The sequence below is a fragment of the Vicugna pacos genome, chromosome 6 (genome assembly GCF_048564905.1).
Source record: "Vicugna pacos chromosome 6, VicPac4, whole genome shotgun sequence".
In the NCBI taxonomy this organism is placed as follows: domain Eukaryota; kingdom Metazoa; phylum Chordata; class Mammalia; order Artiodactyla; family Camelidae; genus Vicugna; species Vicugna pacos.
Window position 1 is genome coordinate 38983232 of NC_132992.1, and position 24129 is coordinate 39007360.

A 24129-nucleotide genomic window follows, 5' to 3' on the forward strand; every position below is an offset into this window, starting at 1 on the left:
ACTTTCAGAAAGCCCTTAGGTAATGAAAGGATGGGGCCAGTTGTTAGTGGAACCAATCCACAATTGGAGAGTTAGAACTTTCATCCCACCCCTCCCCTGGACCTCTGGGGAAAGGAGAGAAACTAGAGACTGAGCTCAGTCACTACTGGCCAATAATTTAATCAACTGTGCCTAAATCGTGACGCCTCCAAAAAAAAAAAACCTCCAAAAGATAGGTTCAGAAAGCTTTCAGGTTGGTAGACATAAACATGTTGACAGTCCCCAATCTCCAAGGGGACAGAAACTCCTGGGCTTGGGACCCTTCCAGACTTCACTCTATGCATGTCTTCTATCTGGCTGTTCCTGAGATACATCCTTTTTATAATAAATTGGTAATATAGTAAATAAAATGTTTTCCTAAGTCCTGTGAACCACTCTAACAAATTAATCAAACCCAAGGAAAGGGTCGTGGAAAACTCCAATTCATAGCCAGTCAGAATCACAGATGACAACCTGGACTTGTGTTTAGTGTCTAAATGGGTGCGAGGGGTGGGCAGTGTTGCAGAACTGAGACTTTAACCTATGGGATCTGATACTGTCTCTAGATAGGTAATGTCAGAATTGAGTTAAATATGAAGACACCAGCTGATGTGGAAAAACTTCACAGACATTTGGTAATCAGAGGTGCCAGAAGTGAAGCATTCCATGAGCAGAGAATTGGAAGTACAGGAGACACACAGGAGTGTTTTTCCTTTAATATTACAACATACAAAGACTATCAATTTACAAAGCTTATTCATCTATCACTCTTTTATTCTTCTCTGATAAAGGGGTCAAATATCTCTGTTACTATGGTTCCTCTAATAAAACTGTATTAGTGACAAAAGGCAAAAAAAAGGGATGACACACACAAGTTCCTAGACGTCTATAATCAGATAATTTCTTAACAGTCCTTCATATCACTGTTTTTCATCATATATGAAGATGCTATATTTGCAGGAACAGAAAATAATCCTTTTCCAATTAAAAGTGAAAAACAATCCAGCAGAAAAATATAATAAAAGCATCACTATACAAATATCTAAATATTTTAAACAAAACTTACCATATAAGGAATATTCGGCTTCCTGACCTGTGTCACTCTCACTGGAAGTGGATGTGAGGCTGGTAGTTAAAGTATTACTTAATGACTGACCAACTGATAAAACTGTTGTTGCTGTAGCTACATTGCTGCTGCTAGTAACACTGGATGTTGACATAGTCACAGTTGATGTAGTACCAGGTGTGGTCAAATTAGGGAAACTCTGAGCACCCATAAGAGGTGAAGCTAAATTAGATAAAAATGAAGCAAATCAGTACAAACAGGTGGGATTGTATAAACTTTAGAAAAACTACATTGTATATTTTAAAAAAGAACAAGGTAATGAAACATTAATCATTAAAAGGCTGAAAAGCAATAACTTTGGGAACCCAACTGAAATCCAACTAAAAATCCTTGTTTTCATAGCACTATTATTTTTAAAAATATTAAGCCTAGCTTTTTAAATAAGTGAAACAGGCAAGGAAATAATTCCCAATGATATTTTCCAAGGGAATTACTTTGACCCATTAGTAGCTTAAATTAGAATTAAGAAACTTTCAGAAGCCAAGATCAATCCAGGACCTAAGCAAAAATTATGCCAGTGTTAGGCTATGATTTCAGGTGGCTATGATGATATTTAATAGTCACCATTTCCTCTTGCAACTGTATTTAACAATTTATCATAGAGGAGTGAAAAACAGAAGTGTTACTGTTTTATCCTTTCATGATAAGAGGTTCTTTATCACATTGCACCTGATACAAATTCTTAAAACATCATGGTTCTACTGAACTTAACCTCACATTCCTGAAGTGCCACATTTGACATAGTTGTATCTAACACGGTTAATGATCTGAAGACTGCAGCCAGAACCCACTGAACAAGAAATCCTACTCTGCATCCCTCACAGTGGAAAAAGCATTGGGTTCCATAAGGAAAAACTCACTTACTTGCTGTGCTCATCACATTCCTCCCCAAAGTATTAGTGTTGTTATCACTGCTGCTTCGGCTTAGATTCATGTTGTTCGTGGCATTAGTCCGTGCTATGTTTGCCACTCTCCTTACAAAACTCTCCAAGCTAGATGTTTCTCTTGAGGACAGGTTAGGTACACTTGCACTAGAGCTCATAGGGGCCCCAGCAGCCAACAAAGAACTCACTGACAGTCTGTTACTTGCTGAAGAGCTAAGGGGCCGCTGTGAAGCTGCTTCTTTATTAGTTAATTCAGATACTGAACTAACATCAGGAGAACTAACACTAACAATTCCCATGGATATTGCACTAGACTCCCCCGGAGTACGAACAGAACTATCAGGGCCTAACTTTCTTTCAGCATTTTCACTTCCCGTTTCCGCTGTTAACGTGCTGGTACTTGCACTGGAAGATGACCCTACTTCTGTTTGAGGGACGTTTTCAGCAGATGAAAGAACAACAATTGGTTCATGGACATCAGCTCCTGAAACTATACTGTGTTCCATTACAATTTCTGATCTCCGTTCCGTTTTGGTCGAACCCAAGCTGATGTCGCTGCTACTGGCCACGCTACACACAGAACTGCTGCTTCCTTTTCTACTTGAGGAGCCTGCAGCAGCAGATGTCTTGTCTGGACAGTTGTTTTTCACCAAGCTGCTCCATGATTGCGTTGTGCCTGAAACAGTGGATGAAACAGGTTTGGGTGATGCCACTGTATCAGGGTCGTACCCTGGTGCAAGCTTGAGGTCAAATTTTCCTTCTGCGCCCATACGGTAAGAGTTTGAGCCACCAGCATCCCAGGTGACATCAATCCAGCCTGGAAAGGGACAGGAGTTTGTGAGACCCGGCAGAAAGCAGATAGGAGCGTGTCAGACAGTAGCTCCACAATATGGGATCAGCTTTTCATCAGTGCTGCTACTTCTCTGCATTTCTAGTCATCTAAGGTCCACCAACTAAAGTTAAATCCTTCCCTTTTTTTCCCCTCTCATTTCCTAACTGTTCACTGTGGTCATATTTAAAAACAAAGCAAGGGTCATGTTTACATCTATTGGGGTATCTTTTAAGGGGAAGAACTGTTAAAAATTGTAAAAAGAGGGGGTGGGGTATAGCTCAGTTGGTAGAGCGCATGCTGAGCATGCATGAGGTACTTGGTTCAATTCCCAGTACCTCCATTTGAAAAAGAAAAATTGTAAAAAGACTGATACAGATGGTAAAATACTGCAACTTCAGCAAGCACAGATGAAATCTAAGTAAAAGATTTTTTAGTTGCTAAATATGATTATGTGGTCAAATGTTCTTTATAGAAAAAACTGCTGGCTTAACCATTAATTTCTAAGTTTAGGCTAAATCCTATAATTGACAGACAAAATATTCATATATTACTTTAGAAATTCTAGGTCACTAGCTCAAATAACACTGAGTTAGCATTTCGGTTGTGTTCTCAAAGTTCAGTGGTTACTTAGTTCTCTTATGATTAGGTTTAATAAATTTGCAGAAGCACATAAAATTCTAAAAACAAAATTTTAAAGTATGATAAGCTCTTTTACTAGATAGAACCTATATGATAAAGCTAATAACATATAAAGATCTAATGAACATAATGACATACAATCTGTTTACTTATACTTAAAAAATACTTATTCTTCTTAAAAAATGGTAATTAACTTTCAAAAGTAATAAAATAAATTGCCTATTTGAAAGAAAATTAATAGAAAATTTACAGTCTTATTTTAGTGTTATAAGCTAACCACTTCAGGGAAAAAACAATACATAAAAATATATTTTTTTAAAGTATAGATCTTTTTAAAGTTTAAAATACTTTACCCACATACACACCCACTCCCATGTGCATGCGAGCACACACATGCCAAATTCATATATGTTTATGATGAGTCTCAGAGGGTTATAAGCAATATTGAATTACCTGTGGGGATTATGAGCATACATGTTGTTTGAGAGGAAACTGCCCCCAATCTATATAATCTAATTTAGACGAGATTTCAATTGTCTCAATTTATTCTGTAAGCTGAAATAACCTCTGAAGAACCAACATTTAACTATCTCTTCTGCAACGTGGAAAAGTGTGAGAAAAGGAAAAAGTTCAAAAACATATCCCAATTCCAAATAAAAATTACATTTGTATTGTATTAATTGGTCCTAAAATATACTGATAACTTATTTCATAGTACTTATCAAAATCTGTAATTTTATGTTTATCTGTTTTACCCAGAAAGCATGGGATCATACTTGTTTGTTGGCCATTGTACATCTGAAGTCTAACAAAGTACCTTTACATAGTAGGTACTCGTATTTGTGGAATAAATTAAAAAATGGATATTCCTACCAATACAAAGATTCTTTAGAAAGGAAAGGGATTTAACTGACATAACATGGACAAATAATTTTAAAATGTAAACCATTCATATTATGCTTGAGAATGTGTTTAAACTGATCACCAAGGGGAACTAAGAAAGAGTACATACACACTATCCATAAGCATATGTATAGATACAAAACTCTGAACTCCTCCCATGCTTGAAAGATAAATAAAAAGATAAAGTCAGTAATAACTAGCCATTATTAGAAATGTTTGGCTTAAATATCTGAAAGCTAAGAACCCTCCATAACATAAAGGTGTGACTTCTCCATCTTGGTCAGATCAGCAGAAAAAAAGCCTTTATTATATGCTAAATTCTGAAATTAAGATTCCAATTTTCCTATGCAGTCACTTCAGTTGATTCCATCTCAAGAAAAGCACACTGTATTCACATATTGCTAACTAGCTCTCATACTTAAAAGCCAAACAATTTAGGGGAAACAAAGTAACTAAGTATCATTAAGATACCTAAAAACAGTAACACTGGAAATTTCTGAGTAGAATAGACCTACTGTTATCTCAACTATTACTAGTTTTTTGGAATCTCAGCAGTTATATACATGCTCACTCACTGTAAATCTGCTATGATGACATTGATTTGCAATCAGGGTATGACTAAACAGAAATTCATTTAATAGTAAGGTAATTTAAGGAACAGAATCTTAAATGCAGTGATATCAAAGAGTTTAATTAAATAAATGCCCTTATCACTTAGATATCAAGCGTTAGTCATTCTCTTAAGCATTGTCACTTTCATTGTATCTCTTTCAATATTTGGTAAGCTGAGAATACGAACATTTTACTTATCTTTTTTTTAAATGCTAAGCAAAATTCATAAGAACCCATTACTGGTTAGGCAAATTATCCACTAATAAACCAGTCTTTTATGTTGTAAGAAAAAAATTAGCCCCTGTAGTTGCTTCTAGGAGTTAACAGCAATTTAAATGGGTATAGACTTCCTTAAAATGAAGAGTTAAAAATGAGCTTGATTTTAAACAGTAACACAAAACATGAAAGTTTAATAACCCAAAGAAAACTGGTAGACTGAGAAACACTGTGAAGTATCTTATAATTTACTAATAGATGAAAAGGCTACAATTCTCATTCTATGCTTTACTAAAAAATATTTAATTAAAAACATTAATGCTTTTTTCTTCTATATGACTTATAATTGAAATTATTGCCTGATTCCTGCCAAGCTAACAAGATAAAGAAAAGTGTAAGACATTAAGATAAATATCAACAGAAACTTATAAATAATAAACTAAAACAAAAAGCAAGAACCAAAAATAGCAGAAAATGTGTCTAGGGTATTCATTTTATGATAGCTTATTAATTACTTGAAAATATTAGCAATAAGTTTTGCATCAAAACCTAAGAATTAAAAATTTTTCCTTATTTCTAAATAAATGATTGCCCCATTTTAAATACAAAATCAATAGATCAGTTCTTCACATAATCCTGGGAACATCTATACAATTTAAAAATTATCCCAAAATAACAAAACAAAGTATTCTGTTACTGACATATTCAGTTTCTACATAACAAATGCTAAGCACCTACTCACCATTATGCAGTTCTCCTGTGACAGTGCCTTCTCCCTGTGGGCTGCCATCCTGATCTCGCCATTTCCAATCAAGGCCTCTGATCACACGAGCCCCTGGAACCATGTACTTCAGTACCTGGGAACGTACTAGACGTCTCTGTCTTCTAAGATTAGCTTCAGCTTCCTTAGCTGCTTTTCCTGTAAGGGAGAAGTTAGAGAAATATAATAAAATCACTTTATATAAATATAATTATTTCAGTAAGTTAGAAAAACATACTATCATCTCTTTACCTAGCTGATCTTCACACACTCCATTTACAGTGCCATAAAGTTCAAATCCAGAGAGTGAGAGATAGTGGGTTTGTCCACTGGCATTCTTCCCCATCTGTTTAATTCTCACATGTCGCCACCCCTGTTTCTCATCTTTTGGTGGATCAAGAGGCCAGGTTGCTGTTGACCTGTGAATGTGTTAGGGGAAATATTATGTAATGCTTTAAAACATACGAAAAAGATGTTTGCTTAAGATGCCTAAGATTTTTTTACATAATAGAGAACAATAGGAAAATAAATTTTCATATTCGGTCAACAGTTTGTCATACAAGAATCAAGAAGTCAAAGGAGAAAAGCAGCAGCCAAGAAAATTAATTAAAAATGAAACATTTAAATGTATACTATTAATTTGACTCACAACATTAAACGATTTATGATTAATGAAATTCAAAGAAATAAGACAAGAAATTCTATGAGTAACAAATACGCTTTTATGATGAAAAAGATTTTTTAAATGTTTGTAAAATTTTTAATGATATATTAAAATATTAACTTTAAAGCTTGAAAATACTATGTAGTAATCCTAATGTTAAGAAGCTCCTTCCATACTATATCAAATACAAGAAGTAATTAAACGTCACTCTGTTCCTCAAAATGCACAATGTACAATTAAACTTCATCAGAACTAAATGTTTTAGAAATATAATGCTGACTTGTTTTTTTAACATATGATCAACATATAAAATTTAAGAAAAGAGACACACAAAAATAAGAGAAAATTAAGTCAGCCATAATTCTATAACCATAATTCTATAATTCAATAGCCACTGTTAATTTGTTCAACATTCACATATATTACGTGAACATATGAAGAGTTTAGTAAAAACCTAATTCTTTTTTTGTTTTCACTAGTGTGCTATATATACACACATATAGCGATATATTAACTTCTTTTAATAAATAGGCTTAGCTTCTACCAATGTTTAATCTAAAGCATTTGACAAAGTTTTGACAAAGTCAGTATTTCAAAGTTTTAATACCTAAGTTGCAGTATCAAGTGATATATTTAGAAAGAAAATCTTGCCTCAATATCTCACAACGGGAGTTCTAAGAGGACACAGTTATAAAAATAGACAAAGCTCTTTATTGAGTTTTCCAATTTACAAAGACTCCTCAACTAACCCTGGTTCATTGAGACTGCAGTCATCAACATGGGTATACAAAGAAGTCCAGTTCTGTCCATCTTTGGATACCTGGAAAACCCAGTTTCTCAGTGCAGACCTCCCATAACCACGAGCATGACGAAGTGTATATGCTGATGGTATCACCCAGAGACCCAGGTCTATGGCAAACCAGGCATTCTTATCATCGTTGCTATGACAATTTAAAGCTGAATTATCACGACTTAATATGTCTTCTAAGCGGCCGTAAGGTAAGTTTCTTCCTTCTGATGATGTTACTACCACAAGTCCATAAGCGGCTGGATTTACCCATTCATATGCAGTTCTACAAAAAAAAAAAAGAAGAAAACACCGTTAAGCAGTGTTAGTGGTTAGCACTATTAAAATAACTGCATTTGTTCATATTAGCTCTTTTGCAAAAATTAATTATATTAATTTTTTAAAATTCTACACTTAAAAATTTAGACATTTTTTCCTTCATAAAAAGTAATTTGGATAATCTTATATTTAACCTAAAAGACAAAATTCCTAAAACATTCAAGGGTGGTTAATAATTTTATTCTACTATGTAGAGTTCTTTTTGCAGATGAACGTTTTTTACTCTACATTAAATAGAATGACTTACTTGGCATTTGTTCCAATCCAGTAAATGATTCCATTTTCATCAAAATCATGCTGGTGCCGAAATACAAAATTTTGACCTTCTCTTAATTTTCGAACAAAAACAAATGAAGATCGGTCAAAATCATACCACTGCTTTGCTACCTAAACCAACGAAAATATGGGTGACACCTTAATAATACTTATTTTGAAATGCACTGTCCACTTTGTTCTTACTCCTTTAGTTTGAGTTGTTTTATTATAACAAATACTTATTTAAGAATATCTGAAAAACAAAAAAACCCAGAAATTTCCACAACCACAGTACCCTACCATGAATATCACAAAGTATTTCTTTAGTCTGTTATTTCAACAGATAGAATAAAACAAAATATTGATCATACTGCACAAAACTATTTTTTCTCTTACCAGTCTGTATATATTATGATAGCTCCATAATATTCAAATTAATGGAAGTTATTACCAAGTTGATACTCCTTTATTGACTGGCATTAAGGTAAATATAATGAACATCTTTATGAAGAAAACATCTGTAGTGTATAAATATTATTTTCTAAAATGGAATTACTAGGTCAAACTTTATTACCATAACTCTGGATACATACTTTCCAAGTACTTTTCTAAAGGACTAAACCACAGTAAAGAATGCTTATTTCACCATGCCCTTGCCAGAAGCTCACCATTTTTAAGAGATACTGTTCTAGAGATTCAACTGTAGCTAAGGGCTCCATCTTCAACATCCTGCCAGTCCTGTCTATCAGTGCGGTTTCACCAGGTGCACGTTCCAACCGAAACCTTAATCTTCTTGTAAGTATCTACACAGAAATGATCAAAATGCTTCAGAAAATACTTTGCTTTTTTTTCTTAGAATTTAAAAAATAAGAAACACTACATGAACACAGCAATTTATATTTACAAAGTATAACCATAACGGAAGGGTCAATGTCCATTTTCCATTAAATGTTTTTTTTAAAAAGGTCCACTGAATAAATGATAGTGATTTTCAAGAAAGAAACAAAGTTACTTAGAATTTCTAAACAACTTCAAATACACTGGACTTAAATAAAATTATTATGGTACACTTTAAGAGAAATATTACATCTTGAATTGATTAACTTGCAATTTTCCAAGTACGTTGTAAAAAGTAGCTAATTAACTTACACATTTAAAGCTAGAATATATTAAATAATCTATAGCTAATAAACTTTAAAAAATACAAGATGGTTTCCAATCCAATATGTTTTAGTAAATAACAAGTATCCAACTAGCAATTTTATTTCATTTCTGTATAAATCTTAACTAATTACTATAGTCACATGATTAAATAATTACATATACATCTGGGTGGCATTTTTAGACTGCAGAATTACCAGAGGGCACATTCCTAGCCTTCCTGTCTTTGTATCCTGCAGTCTCTTGAAATGAGATATGTGTAATAAAAAATGTTGATGCTCCTAGGACTGTATAAGCAGGGGAATTTCCAGTCTTTGAGACCTATCTCTACCTCATTCACTCATCAAAAGGACAGATCAAAAGTCCCCTTATTCCTTCCTCTATATTATTCTGTCTGAACTAAAATACACAGTAGAACTCTGCATCCTATTTAATATATACACTATATTAGGTGTACTAACTATACTGTAACTCCCTGGACAAGCTTCCTAGTCCGAGAGGCCTAGTGGCTGCGGCAGTACTACTCAGTTCTTGGGGGCACAGCCAGTTTTTTGCCTTAGGTAACAATTGTTTTTGCAAATATAGTTTCTTAGTCACTTATTAAAGGCTGTATTTAAAAGAAACTATTTGATGCAGTGGAATGCAGGAGAGGTCAGATAAAGGCGAGATTCAAGGCCAAAGAATCTGCTAGAAAATATGAAAGTGACTCATAGAAGATATGACAGATCTGGTCTGGGATATTAGCAGTGAGAATATTTGTTTTGTCTGTTCATATCTGGATCCTAGCTGCCAAAAAAGAGGAAAATTTAATGAATGAATGAGAATGTCAACCAAGTAACATTTAGGAAGAAAATAGGCTTTTTATAAAACCATGTGATAATGACAGATTTCTAAAAGGATCAATAGAAATAGCTAAGGAAAGCCATTTGGCCCTAACCAATGACATAAAGGAAGCAAGCAAAAAAAAAAAAGTGCTTAAAATATTTTTCATATATTCTCATATGTTGAGACACAGAGACAAAGAGACTTAACTTATCGTAGAACAAAAGGATTCTTTTTTCCACCTTTCTACTGATAAAGTGTCTTTTTCCACTTATGATCTACCAAATAAACTTTATTACTTAAACACTGAAATACCAATACATTTAAGAGTCATTAAGAACAATCAAATGGCATTAAGGGGAAGTCCTTAACAATTACGCACAATTGTTATTTAATAAAATATGAAAAAAAATTTTTGTTTTTAAGAAAAGTATGTTAAGACTGCTCCTAGATGCATTCAGCAACACTAGCAACTGCATTCTTCATGGTTACCTGAAGGTTATATGTGGATCCTGGTGTATCATACAAATGGAGAGGTAGACGTTCAATAGATTCTAGTACAGCTATTAACTTTCGAATTAATGCAACAGCTGGCCGACTAAGAAAAAAATAATTGTTAAGGGCTTTTATATGAATTCCTGCAATAGTTCATACAGAAACTGCAGTAACCAACTTCACATAGACTCCTACTTTATTAATTCAAAGGGAAGTTTAATTTTGTATTAGACGACATCTAAGTAAGCAAAGACAATTTCAATACCAAAGTAAAGCAACTCAATTTCCTCCACTTAAGAGTAAAATATTTTATTTTTCTTATGAAACTTTTATTAATTACATTCAAAGTCATGTATAATTTAGAGTGTAATTTATTTTTCAAACTTTAAAGAGTTTTACTAGTTAACAGTCGATACATATCAATCAGCAAATATATATACATATATATATATATATATAAAGCAGCAAAGTTTTGAAAATGACAGTATTTGTTGGTAAGGCAACACTGGTGTAATATTTCTGGAAAATAACATGACAATTTGTATCAAAATCTTCAAAAAATTATCAATAACTGAATAATACCATTAAAGGAATTTATGTAAAAAGATGTTTCCACTGAAACAAGTTTATTTTAGCATCAGTAATAATTTGTGATTAGCTAATAGGTTAATAGAGTAATGCTTCAATAAATTATTACACCTTAATTTAAAATTAATGGAATTGAACTTCATTTATTTTAAAAATTCAATCATATACAGAAGTAAATAAAATAGTAAAATGCATCTTCATCAACTCATATCCAGCTTCAACAATTACCTGCTAATGGCCAATCGATTTCTATCTATATCCCCACCCACTTCTTTCCTTCCCATGTATTTTAAAGTATCATTTCATTCAGAAATATTATGAATACATATCTCTATGAAAGAAAACTTCTTAAAAAAAATCATATCATTATCACAGCTAAAAAGGAATGAACAATTACTACTTAATATCAAATATTTAACCAGTGCTCAAATTCCTAGTTGCATACTAAAGATTATCTAATTTAAAATAAGCAGTCAGCTACATTCATAACAGACATGTAATTTTTCTTTTAGTCCATTAGATTAAAAATCTTTCACTTTTAATATAGTTATAAGCTACTTTTTTTACTGAAAAAAAATTCCTATTTTATGTATAAACACTGTATCAGACTCTGTTTTAAAGGAAGTGTACTAACTTGCAACACCACAAACATCAAATTAACAGAAATTTGGCGATTTACCTTTCATCATCTTCATTTTCACTAAAGGCTGTTTTAAAAACATTTATTCTTTCAACAAGTTGACTACAATCTTGCTTTGTATCTAAATCAATGCTCTAAAAAGAAACAAAAGAAGTACCAAAAACAAAATTTTTAAGGCTGTTACTGAAATGAGTTAAAAAACACATTCTGCAAAAATGAATATTAATATATCACAAAATTATCAATACAATCTAAGTGAATTTATTATTTTCTTTCAATTAAAATTCTTTTTATTATATGACTAGTAAACCATGGCAAACATTTTCAGTGTTATCATGGAGTAGCAATCATACTACTTTTCTCAAAGCATAGTAGTATGCAAGGTAATTTCAAATTATTTGTAAACATTTTGTATTTTAAGAGTACTAGGGTACTATTTACATTAATTAGAATTAGAAAAAACATAACTGTATATCAAAAGAATGATTTCATAGATATTACTAAGTGATATAAAATGATATATCAATATAATTATAATAAATGGGAATAAATGCAAATAGTAAAAATAATGAAAGAAATATGAGATTGACGTCAAAGTGAATCTTAAGAGTATATAACTACATATGATGAATAAGATCTGGAAATTAAAATGACAAATAGAACTGAAGTGGGGAGCAAACTTTAACTTTTCATACTTTATTCTGTTAGACTTTGTTAAAATAAATGTGTATATATATTTCATTGAAATGAAAGAAAAAAATTTTTATCACAATAAAAAGATATTATCAGTAGACTAAATCGAAGAGGAATAGAAGGTTATTACTAGCAAATGTTTGACAAATATTCACATGAACTTCTTTAACTGTTACTGCTCCTAAACTAATTTTATGCATCTATTTTAGATACTTGAAAAGGTCTCTGCACCAATTTCATTTTATGTAAGTTATGAAGAAATCAGAGCAGTGAATAAAGTTAAATTTTAGGCTATTACAAGTAAGTATTTTATTCAACAAAATCTTGAACAAATAATAATCGGGTATCTCAAAAATCTAAATAGATGTGATTATTTAATTCACTTGGCTCAAACTAATGAGAAAACTTAAAGGCTGGAGAAATTATAAATGTTAACATTTATTACCTGTTTTTTTTAATACTTCTTGACAAAACACAGTAAATTTCACTTTACCAAAAGTGTAGCTATGAATAATTTTTTAAACTATGTACTTCGTTCTGTACTAATCAACTTACATTGTTTAAGACAGTAAGAAGTGCCTGCACCAAGCCACTACTACACATTTCATATGGTGAAATTGTGTTTTCATCCTTCAAAAGTACAATTAGATTTTCTAAAGCTGTCTTCATTAAATCTCTCCAAGTGTTTTCACTTTCAATACACTAAAAGAAAAAGAATTTTTTTAATGAAAACAATCCAAAAAAAGGTCTTAATATACTTAATTTATCTATCAGAACATCAATTACCATGCAAAAAATTATATATTAAACAAGATTAAGAAATTCAAATTATTAATGCAAATTATCTCTATCAAGGTTGGCAAGCTCATAAAGGGGGCCAATTGTGAACAGTTTAGCCTTTACAGGCCACATATCTTGGTTGTACCTATTTAACTCTGCCATTGTAACCACTAAAGAAGTCACAGACAATACGTAAACAAATAAGCACGGGTGTGAGAAATAAAGCTACTTACAGACACTGACATCACATAGTCATATAATTTTCAGGTATCATGAAATATTATTCTTACTTATGATCTGTTTTCAACCATTTAAAATGTAAAAACCCCTCTTACCTCACAAAACCTACAAAACTTAGCCAGTGGGTAACATTTGCTGACCCCTACTCAATACTCAGAATATAAAGGATAAAGGGGAAAAATTAAACCAAGATCATTGCGTCATAAAATCTAGAAGCTAACATACTTGTCTATTTGTATGAAGTTCCCAAGATGACTCTAACTGAGTTGCTATGTTTCTGAGTGTTACTACTACTCCACGAGGCATGCTTTCAACAGCTTTAAAGTGGTCGTCATATAAATCTCGAGCCATAGTTCGTACCTACCAAAATAAAAATAGCAAATGTGAACTTTTAGTACAATTAATAATTTTAAAAAATCCTCCTTTTTCATAAATCCATGCAATCTTTAGAACTAAGATATCTGTGCCATTATCAAGTTCCAAAAAGGTTACTATTTTTATTTATATATATCAAAATGTACTAATGGTTGAAAACGTACTCTAGAAGATTTTAGTAGTATCAAAATAAGGAACTTAACATTTTAATTTTTGGTTATTTAAACTTTGTATTCATATACCAAATAGGACTTTATTTCATTTAAACCAAATTAAACAACCCATAAAAAAGTAACTTTGCACTATATTATAGTAAAATTTAAACAGATATAGATAACGAACGCTACTACAATCTCTTAATAAAAATCTATTAAGAGTCTACATAAACTACTGGTAACAAAAAAGTAACTGCTCTTTTTCCTAATGTAACTGATCTGTTTTATGATGAACCAATTAGAAAATACAAATAAGCAAAAAAAAAAAAGATAAGAAAAAGAAAGAAAAATAATTAAGCCATCTATAATTCCATTAACCTAAGTTGACGCTTTTAACATTGTGGAGTAAACTTTACGTTTTATGTCTTTTTCTATTTGTATTATTCATACAAAGTATATATGATGCTTATGTATTTATATATTTCATCTTGAGAAAGAATGACTATACTGTCAGGTTGGGCACTAATTACCTCTCATTTAAGTTACATAAATATAATTTGAGAGAACAACATATACATGTCCAGGCTTGGGTCCAACAAAATTTAGTACATTCTTTAAAAACATATGCTTAAGGAATGTAAATTTAAGATTTATATGATTTCACTTAAATCACAAACTAACCCAGCAAAACTCTAATGTAATAGAAAAAATTTTACCCCTAAATGAATTAATAGTATATTTCCATTTTATTTTTTACTTGCTTGGTTATTTTTTGCAGGGGGGTGGTAATTAGATTTATTTTTTTAAAGATATTTATTTTGCTTGTGGGTTTTTGTTTTTGTTTTTTCTGTTTTTTGGAGGGAGAGGTAATTAGGCTTATTTATTTAGTTACTTTAATGGATTTACTGGGGATCGAACCCATGACTTTGTGAGTGCTAAGCATGTGCTCTGACTACTGAGCTATACCCTCCCCACTAGATTTATCTGTTTATTTATTTTTTGAGTAGAGGTATTGAGGATTAAACCAGAACCTCATGCATACTAAGCATGCACTCTATCACTGAGCTATATATACCCTCTCTCCCTACCACTCTATTTTAGTATGCCTTTCAGAATTAAAAAGTAACTAAGTTCTGGACATAAGACAACACTGAAGAAATTACTTCTTTATGAACAGTATTAAGGAATAAACACTGAGGCCAAAACTAAGAGTTAAAATTATTCTTACCTAAAATTAGTGTATTTTGATATGTACTGCTTTCAACATGAAATAGCCACATGATCACTGAGTTTCTACTGATTTCAAAGAACTGAATCAACAATCATATTTTTTTTAAGAAAATGAAAAGATAGGACTGAGACTATGTTCTCCTTGATTTACTTTTCTCTCGGATTGTAAAAGTTCAGCTCCCTGTGAGTTAGTTCTAGATTTGGTTGGTTAATACAATATATCAGTTATTCCAAGAAACTTCTGAGACAGCTAAGAGGTAGCTTTAAAAAGAATTACAGTTGAGCTTTATTATTTGAGAATTTCATAATTGTGAAATCAACTAGTTACTAAAATTCGTAACTCACAAATCAAGACTTGTAGTGCTTTTCACAGTCATTTGTGGGCATGCACAGAGCAATGAAAACTTAAAAAATGTGACCAGAGCCACACAGTAACTTAAACCTGTACTTCTAAAAGCAATGATTCAGTATTCATGGCAACTTTTAGAACATAACTACCATGAATAACAAAAAGTATATTTAGTTCAAATTCCTTTTAGGAGCTAATGGCTATCTTTAATTGAGATACTTCTTCCTTAAATGCCCTTAAGATATTCTGAATTGGAAGAAATCTGTGACCTCATACTCTTTTTAAAAACCACAAAGCAATCATGTAATAACATACAGAGTAACAGGGCTAATGTATATTTATTAAACAAATAAATAAAGTGAGGAAGTAAGTTATTTTCTTTCTAAGGTCTAACATGTGGAAGTTATCTTTGGTATGACCTAGCACATTAATAACGAAATGAAAGCATGAAACATTTTATTTATGCTCCAAATAATAAACCATTACTATTATTTCTAGGGCCAAACCTATGAAAACATAAGTTCCACCCCCATTGCAATCACCCAGAAGCATTCTTCATATACTGTATGAAAAAACTATTTCATATCATTTTTATAAGTAAAATAAAAGTGTCACTAGAAAATACTGAATCTATGAGATTATTTTCTCTTTTAAAAATGAAAACTACAGTAACAGTTGATATAATAAATACAGATATATAATGGTGTTATTTTAAAAAAATACATAAAAATTGGATAGAATTTTTAAAATTAGTATTGTGATTCTGAAGGTGGAGTTAAGAATATATTTGCTCCTTGGGGGTTGCAGAGGCGGATAGCTCAAGTGGTAAAGCGCGTGCTTAGCATGCAAGAGGTCCTGGGTTCAATCCCCAGGACTTTCTCCAAGAAGAAATAAATAAATAAAACTAATTACCTCCCGCTCTCCAAAAAAAAAAGAATATATTTGCTCCTGTATCTTTCTGAAACAGTGATTTCATCTAAGATGGCCATTATATGATCAAAACAATCTCAATTTAGAACCAGGCATTCAAATTGCTTCATTACAAGGAGGATTGTAAAATATAATGATGCATTTTTTAATCCTACTCTATGACTAAAAATACTACTATCATTAATTATAATTAAAGCATGAATTTAGTTTATGTAACATTAAAACTCAAATAATTTAAATTTTATTCTCTGTCTCATTTACATTTTGTTTATTTTAATGCTGGTGCTCAGTATATGTATAAAAACTGTAAGTAAATGTACACATACTGTGGAAAATAAAATAAGGAGCAGAGAAAAAGGAAAACTAAAAAACGTAAGAGTAGGGTAGCTTGTTATACCGCTCAATTTTTTAAATGTCTACAATCTACCACTGAAACCTTACCACACCAGTATAAAAGCCAAAATACAGAGCAAATCCCACAAATATACCTTTTGCTTTGTTTTTTCTAACTTAGATTTTAGTTTTCTGCCTCTTTTGCCAGTCCAGCCAGTCACAAATTCTGAACCTTTAAGAAAAAAAAAAGGACATTTCACAGAACATATTTTATTATGATTTAACATACTCATTTATTCTTATCTGCTAAACTTACATCCCTACATACTTACCCAGAGAAGTTTCTGCAGTAAATGAATGTTTGGTTCCTCTATTAGATTCAAATACAAAACCAGGTAAATCTTCTTTCAATATTGTTGCTTGCTGACCATCTGAGTTATGAATAGCAATTTCTCCTTCTTTCAAACATGTTAATGACCAATTCCCGACAGTGAGTTTAGTGGGTCCTGGCGCTGAGAGTATAGGTTGACTTGAAGTAGATGGCTTTACTTGGCCGCGAGCTCTTTGTAACTTCTCTAAGAATTCACTTCTGCTTTCTATAAAGAAAGGATTGTTTTAAAACCGCATTCTTTTCAAATATCCCATTAAAAAACTCCCTAATGGAATATCAATTTTATTTTAAAAAACTTAATTCGGGGGTGAGGGGGAGTGGTGTATAACTCAGTGAGGTCCTGGGTTCAATCCCCAGTACCTCCATTAAAAATTTTTTTAAGTTTAAGTTTTATTCTTTGGTATACTCTCACTGGTCTGATACATTCAGTTCAGGCATAAAAGTGATCCTCTAGGTTTTTTTTTTTTTTTTAAGTAGAAGGCTTCTGGGAAAGGATTTAATTTGAGACAGCATCACATACATGGAAGTCATCATTACATAAGGAGCACCTGTACCTAAAAGTGTGGGGAGAGTAAAAGTAGATACGATGCTATTCCTTGTCTCATACAATGAAAAGACATGAAATGCTTTCATGGTACAATACGTTTTCTCTTGATATTAAATAAATGGCCATATGATCATCAAGGACATGTTATTTCTATGACAACAGTAGTAAAAATGTGAGCAGAAAAATAAATTATCAAAATTAAAGAAACTAGTAAAACATTTTAACAGAAACAAAATATTACCTGAACTATCCGAACCACCTTCAGGACTACCACTTGAATACATGGTGGCAAGTTTTCCATCCAAGATAAATCTAAACCATCCATTACTGCCATTAGATAATTCCAAGGCTGCTGCATCACTCCATATATATAAGCAGTCCCTTCCTCTAATGATTGACCAGTCTCTCCAATGATACGGTTTACCCTGCTGCAATTCTTTAGCATCTTCCTGTGGTTCATCTTCCTAAAATGTGTAAAATTATTCAATGAAACATGGAAAATAACTCCTATTCCAAATATTCTTATTTATAAAAAATATGACTGTGAATCAAATTTAGAATTAAAATACTCTGAATATAATATTCAGTCGCCTGTAGTTTAATATGTATTCTGATTCAATTACCCATAATTAAATCTTACAAATCCTAAAAATGTTAAGAAATTCACATAATGACCTAAGTTATAACATTTCCAGGTGTAAGGGTAAAGAAGACAAGTGCACTAGGTCTATAATTAGCTAATTATTTAGGACTTGATAAATTTATCACATATCTGGGCCTAATAAAATACGTATAAAAAATGTTTACACTAGGTCAATGATCAGCAGTGCAATGGAATAACCAGAGATGCTTTTTAATTATAAATTGTAAGGTCCTATCCTTAGCCAAGTGAATGAAACATAATCATTCCTATGATCATAAAAATGTTAATTATAGCATGTTTAAAAGAAAAAAACACCAATTTGTAAACACTGTTTGCCTAGCCTGGCACCCTAAGAATTTTCATTTTGTTGAACATTTCAATATTAAGAATATTCATCTTGGCATGTTTGTGCATGCATGTGTATATGGGTAAAGCACTTTTAAACTTATAAAGACTTACTATATTTAAAATTTTTTAAAATACGTTATCTTTTACATGCTTTTTCCCTTAAGTAGTAGTTAGTTTATAACACTAAAATAAAATTGTAAAATATGGATTATAAATTTCTCTAAAGTACTTGTGCTCCAGGCCATGACAGATTAACAAGGACAGACTTGACTATCCATTGTAAATAACTAAAAAACTACACAAAAAATATTAAAAACCATTTTCAAATATTGGACAACAAGCAACACAGGGTTGTGTGATCCCCTACAAAGTAGAAACAAATAAGGTAAGCCACTTAGGCCCAGATACAGTTTTCTGGCTAAGGTCTTAAGAACAGGGAGCAGAGTCCTTCAGTATGAGTTGAGGAAATGAAGATCTGTGTTTGAGGAGACTAAGGCAAAAGGAATATGTGATGGATGAGGTCAGGATTAGGAAGTCAAACAAACAAATAAAAAAACAATTCAGAAATCTGAAAAGTGGTCACCATGACATCTCTGCTGAGCACTAGACCATTCATTTATAGGTGATATTCCATAAAGCTGGGAGAAGAACAGTTTGAAAATTATAAGCTGAACAATTCCCAGAGGTCACACAAGATGGTCAGATATTTGCATTCCAAACAGCCAGAGTGAAAAATCCTCATACCAATAGTTCAAACATTTTCCAAATTTGACAATAACCACAAACCCACAGATCAAAGAAAATTAAACAATCCTGAGCAGAAGTGGACACATACGTGCACCCATCAAACTCAGCTAAGTACAGCAAAGTCAAATAGCTAAAGTCTTAAAAATAGTCAGAGGAAAAAAAGATCTATTATATACAAAGGAACTAAGATGAAAAAATAAGGCAAGTATCTCAGTAGAGACTACGCAAGGAAGGTGACAATGGAATATATCTTTAAGTACTAGAAAATGATTAGCCAAGAGTTCTTGTAGACACTGAAAATGTCCATTAAAAGTGAAAACCAAATAAAAATATTTTCAGACAAATAAAATCTCAAAGAATTTTCTGGCTTATGTTTTCATTTTCTAAATAATGTATTTTGAAGAGCAAAAGTTTCATTTTAATGAAGACAATTTACTGATTTTTTTGTTCTTTTATAATATAACCTTTTAAAACTCTAAGAACTTCTTATCAAGGTTAAAGTCACTAAGATTTTCTTCTTTTTCCTTTAGAAGCCTCACAATTTTAGACCACACATTCCAGTCTGATTCATTTTCTAATTTTTGTAAATGTAAGGCTAAGGTGTCATATTTTTGCAAGTGCTGTTTACTTGTTCAAGCATCATTTTTTTTAACAGATCATCCTTTCCTGATTGAATTACCTTAGCACTTTGTTTGAAAATCAATTGACCATATATATGTGGGTCATTATTTTTCCACCACTATCACACTTTCTTGATTACTACACCTTTATAAATAAGACTTGAAATCTGCTGGTGTATGTCTTTCAACTTTGTTTTTTTTCAAGGTTGCTTTGTCTCTTCTAGGTTCCTACATTTCATACAAATGTTAGTATTTGCTTGTTAATTTCTACAAAAAGACTGCTGGGATCTGTAATCTCTTTCTTTTTTTGTTTTATTGAAGTTTAGTTGATCTACCTATTTCTTGAAGAAAAGAATTCTAGAGGGATGAACCCAGATAATCACTTCTTGTTTTGTTTTGCTTTTTGTTAAATCCCCTGTAATTTTGGAAACACATATTCACTCACTCAGAATTCTGTGATTACAATTCATACTCTACCATTCTCTCAAAAATATTACTTCTCTGTCATTAATATTTAGGAAGCATTCACTAAGTGTTAGGACTAAATCACTGCTGGCAATTGGTAGAGACAGATAAGGTATATTCTTAATATGCATTCTAAGGGAAGAATTACCAATAGATACTGAAATGAGTGGATAGAAGTTTAATGAGAAAAAGCATATTTACACCGTCTCAAATTATCTCCCTACAAATTACTTATTAATTACAAAAGGAAAAAGAGTAACTTTGCAATGGAGAAAGCTGGCAGAGACAAACACAACCAGCTGATCCAAGTTAACATTATCAGCACGAGCAAACAGACATCATGTGCCTCTAAGAAGGCACATTTTACACTTACACTGAGAAGGCTGTAACGTTGCCTCTTTTTGCTAAAAACACACAACCTGAATGTAATCATGAAGAAACATGGCACAAATACAATGTGAGGGTCACTATCCAAATTAAGTGGTTTGTCCTTTTCAAAAAATGTCAAAGCTATGAAAGAAAGACTGAGAAATGGAACAAACATGACAACTAAATAAAACGTCCTCCTCGACTGGATTCTGGGGGTGGGGTAAGGAGGAGTGGGTGGGAGCGGAGAGGCATGAATTGCTACTAAGGACAGCGACAAATCTGAATAGTCTCTGGATTAGATACAGTTTTCTGTAACTATTGTATTTCCTGATTTTGACAACTATACTAGGATTATATAAGAGAATGTCCTGGTTTTTTTGGTGGAAATTCTAGGTGTAAAAGGAGGCTCTTTGTATCCAGCATCTTTCAAATAAATGTGTTCATAGCACACACACATACATGTTTTTGTAAGTAATGAAGCAAATGGGTAAAATATCAGTAATTAGTGATTCTGGACAGAAATGTGCTGACATTCTTCACTTGCAGCTTTTCTGCAAGTTTTAAATCTTATGAATAATATTTTTAAAAGAGAAGTGACCAAATTTTTTAAAATTATAGAACTACTTCATATTGTCATTATTTTGTCAAAGCCCATCATAATTGGAACTAGATTTCATCAAAAGAAACTCTATTCCTAATACCACTGTAATTAAGACCACTCACTTTTTCAGGCTTTGATTCTTCTTCATTCTCATCATCAGAGGAAGGACCTGCCAACGTTGACACTTTGCTGATCACACCAAGTCTGGCTAGCTGATCCAAAAAAATATCACCACCTTTATCCACTAAATCCCTTATGATCTGCAAAGCCAGCAAGTGGCCATCATCATCGTCCTGGGGAGGGGGAAGGGACAGAAAGAAATTAAGGGAAACATGATAAAAATAAGTTTAGCTTCATGGAGTAGAAAAATACAATCTGCACAGGCAAAATGATTCAATAAAAGTAGAACAAAAGTTAAATTATTTTACTAATCATTAACGAGACTTAAAACTACAGGAGTTTCGAAAAAGACGAAAAACTGACCTCTTGATCAAGGACAGTTGCAGTGATTTCCACTAGTATTGTAGGCAAATTGTGACCAACATCAGAATCACAAACTTCTTTTAAGAGTGCTTCAGAGCAAAAATGGATCATTTTTCGAATCAGAGCAAGACTTGCTTTCCTTGAAAGGTAAAAAAAAGAATTTTAGGAAGCCACAGTAAGAAGCTAAAATAAAACAAAATTCAATCATACATAAATGAAACTGAAATATCTAAGTTTTAAATACTCTGCTAAATAATGCACTTAATAAAAGAACACAAAATATTAAGACAATGTTAGCAGTAGGTTTATGTAATCTCATTTATTTTCTATTATTAATATATTAAGCTCAATAAAATAAATTACTTTTATAATTTTCTTAAATGTGCTATTTTATATTTAACCAGCATGACTGTTAACATGCCATAATTTAAGAAAATCAAGAGTAATGCAATTACTAAGAAAATAAATAGTATCTGTATCCCCAAATACAAAACTATTAACAATTTAAAACACCTGATAGTTTATATGGAAATCAAATTTCAAATTAAGCATTTGTGTTCTTTGTCAAATTTAAAACATGTTGATAAAATTTAAAACTTTGTTGATAAAACCATATTGTGTAACTAAAATTTGCTAAGAGAGTAGAACTTAAATGTTCTCTCTCACACACACATAAAAGATAAATATGTGAGGTGATGGATGTGTTAATCAACTAGATGGGGGGAATCCTTTCACAACGTATACATGTATCAAATCACCAAGAAGCACACTTTAAAAATCTTACAATTTTATATGCCAGTTATACCTCAATAAAGCTGGGGGGACAAAAGGGCTGATAATAGCTTGAATCATCATCAGATATGGATGTGCTAATTCACTACAATATTATTAATTTTCTCAAATGTCTAATGGGTAAAAATGACATCAAGTTTCTTTAACATTTTATTTCTTTTTACTAGTAAGGGAATACATTTTTCCCTGTTAGTTTTCTATATTTCCTCTTGGCTAGATGTCATTGGCTAATTTATTTAAATTGGCTGTTATATTTTGACCAAAAATCTGTATGTGTTCTCTGTATAATGAAGTTAGTATCCCTTGATCATACGTGCTAACAAATCTCAATCTGCTACAATATTATGCGGAAAACAAACATATTCGTCACTTTGAAGGCTGTGGGTAATACTGTGGGTAACTACGTTTTTTACATAGAGTAAATTTAAAATGACAGATGTGAGTAACACAAACAACCTTTTAAAGTCTTAAAAAAGTCAAGTCTTAAAAAAAAGTCAAGTCTTAAAGTCTTTTAAAGTCAAGTACTAAAAACATTCAAGGATTTTTTTTTGTTTTCCTAAGGTTTTTTTTTTTACTAATTTATTTTAAACCAGTCTAGAACTTGTTTAAATATACAATGTTAAGGACTAAGCTGATTTTTTAAGTCAAACCCCAAAGCAGATACTCTAATACCATTTAATACATTATATTAATATATAATAGTAACATATTATATAACTTATCATTATAATACATTCAATTCCTACATATAATTGGTTATATTTGGAGGGCTCGTCTACTTCAATGAATTATAAACTATTGTGCTGGTTACCAAAAACATTTAATTACTTAAAGTTTACACTAGCTATTAAGATTTTTCTTTAATAATCTCACCTATTCTTCCAGAAGAACTTTAAGATTTGTCAAGTTCTAAAGTAAATTCTGTAGTTATTTTCTTTTGAACTGCATAATCTATAAATTAATTTTAGAAGAATTTATATCTTTAGATTAATATTCTTATCCTAGAACAGTTTCCCACTTTATCCAACCAAGTCTACTGTTCTCTCAAATTGTGATTTAAAAAAAAAAAAGATCCTCAAGGACTTCTGCTGCTAAAAGTGAATTCAATTTTTGTCTACTTATTGACACTAACTCCAAAGATGTGTATTTACCACACCTCTTCAAAATTTTACGTAGCCTTTCTTCAAAATCAGTGTGATGTCCTCAGTCTAATATTATAGATACATATATCAAATCATCATGTTACATACTTCAAAACTAACACAATATTCTATGTCAATTATATCCCAATAGAAGT

General features: G+C 31.7%; 1 protein-coding gene across 7 annotated transcripts in view; it reads right to left on the reverse strand.

Annotated features, from left to right (window-relative positions):
* The window catches only part of HECTD1 (HECT domain E3 ubiquitin protein ligase 1), an 81003-nt gene that overhangs the window by 20375 nt on the left and 36499 nt on the right, over positions 1–24129 (reverse strand). For 4 of the 7 annotated variants that reach the window (XM_072962895.1, XM_072962891.1, XM_072962892.1 and 1 more), the window contains exons 11-26: positions 22041–22179; positions 21680–21850; positions 18006–18228; positions 17159–17422; positions 16982–17058; positions 13680–13814; positions 12990–13136; positions 11781–11875; positions 10511–10616; positions 8704–8838; positions 8028–8167; positions 7404–7727; positions 6243–6409; positions 5973–6149; positions 2009–2845; positions 1085–1306 (exon numbers count right to left, since the gene is read on the reverse strand). In XM_072962895.1, the coding sequence (XP_072818996.1) occupies positions 1085–1306; positions 2009–2845; positions 5973–6149; positions 6243–6409; positions 7404–7727; positions 8028–8167; positions 8704–8838; positions 10511–10616; positions 11781–11875; positions 12990–13136; positions 13680–13814; positions 16982–17058; positions 17159–17422; positions 18006–18228; positions 21680–21850; positions 22041–22179 (3359 nt within the window). The remainder of the gene's footprint in view (positions 1–1084; positions 1307–2008; positions 2846–5972; positions 6150–6242; positions 6410–7403; positions 7728–8027; positions 8168–8703; positions 8839–10510; positions 10617–11780; positions 11876–12989; positions 13137–13679; positions 13815–16981; positions 17059–17158; positions 17423–18005; positions 18229–21679; positions 21851–22040; positions 22180–24129) is intronic. The other 3 variants (XM_072962893.1, XM_072962894.1, XM_072962896.1) reach the window with 2 other exon arrangements.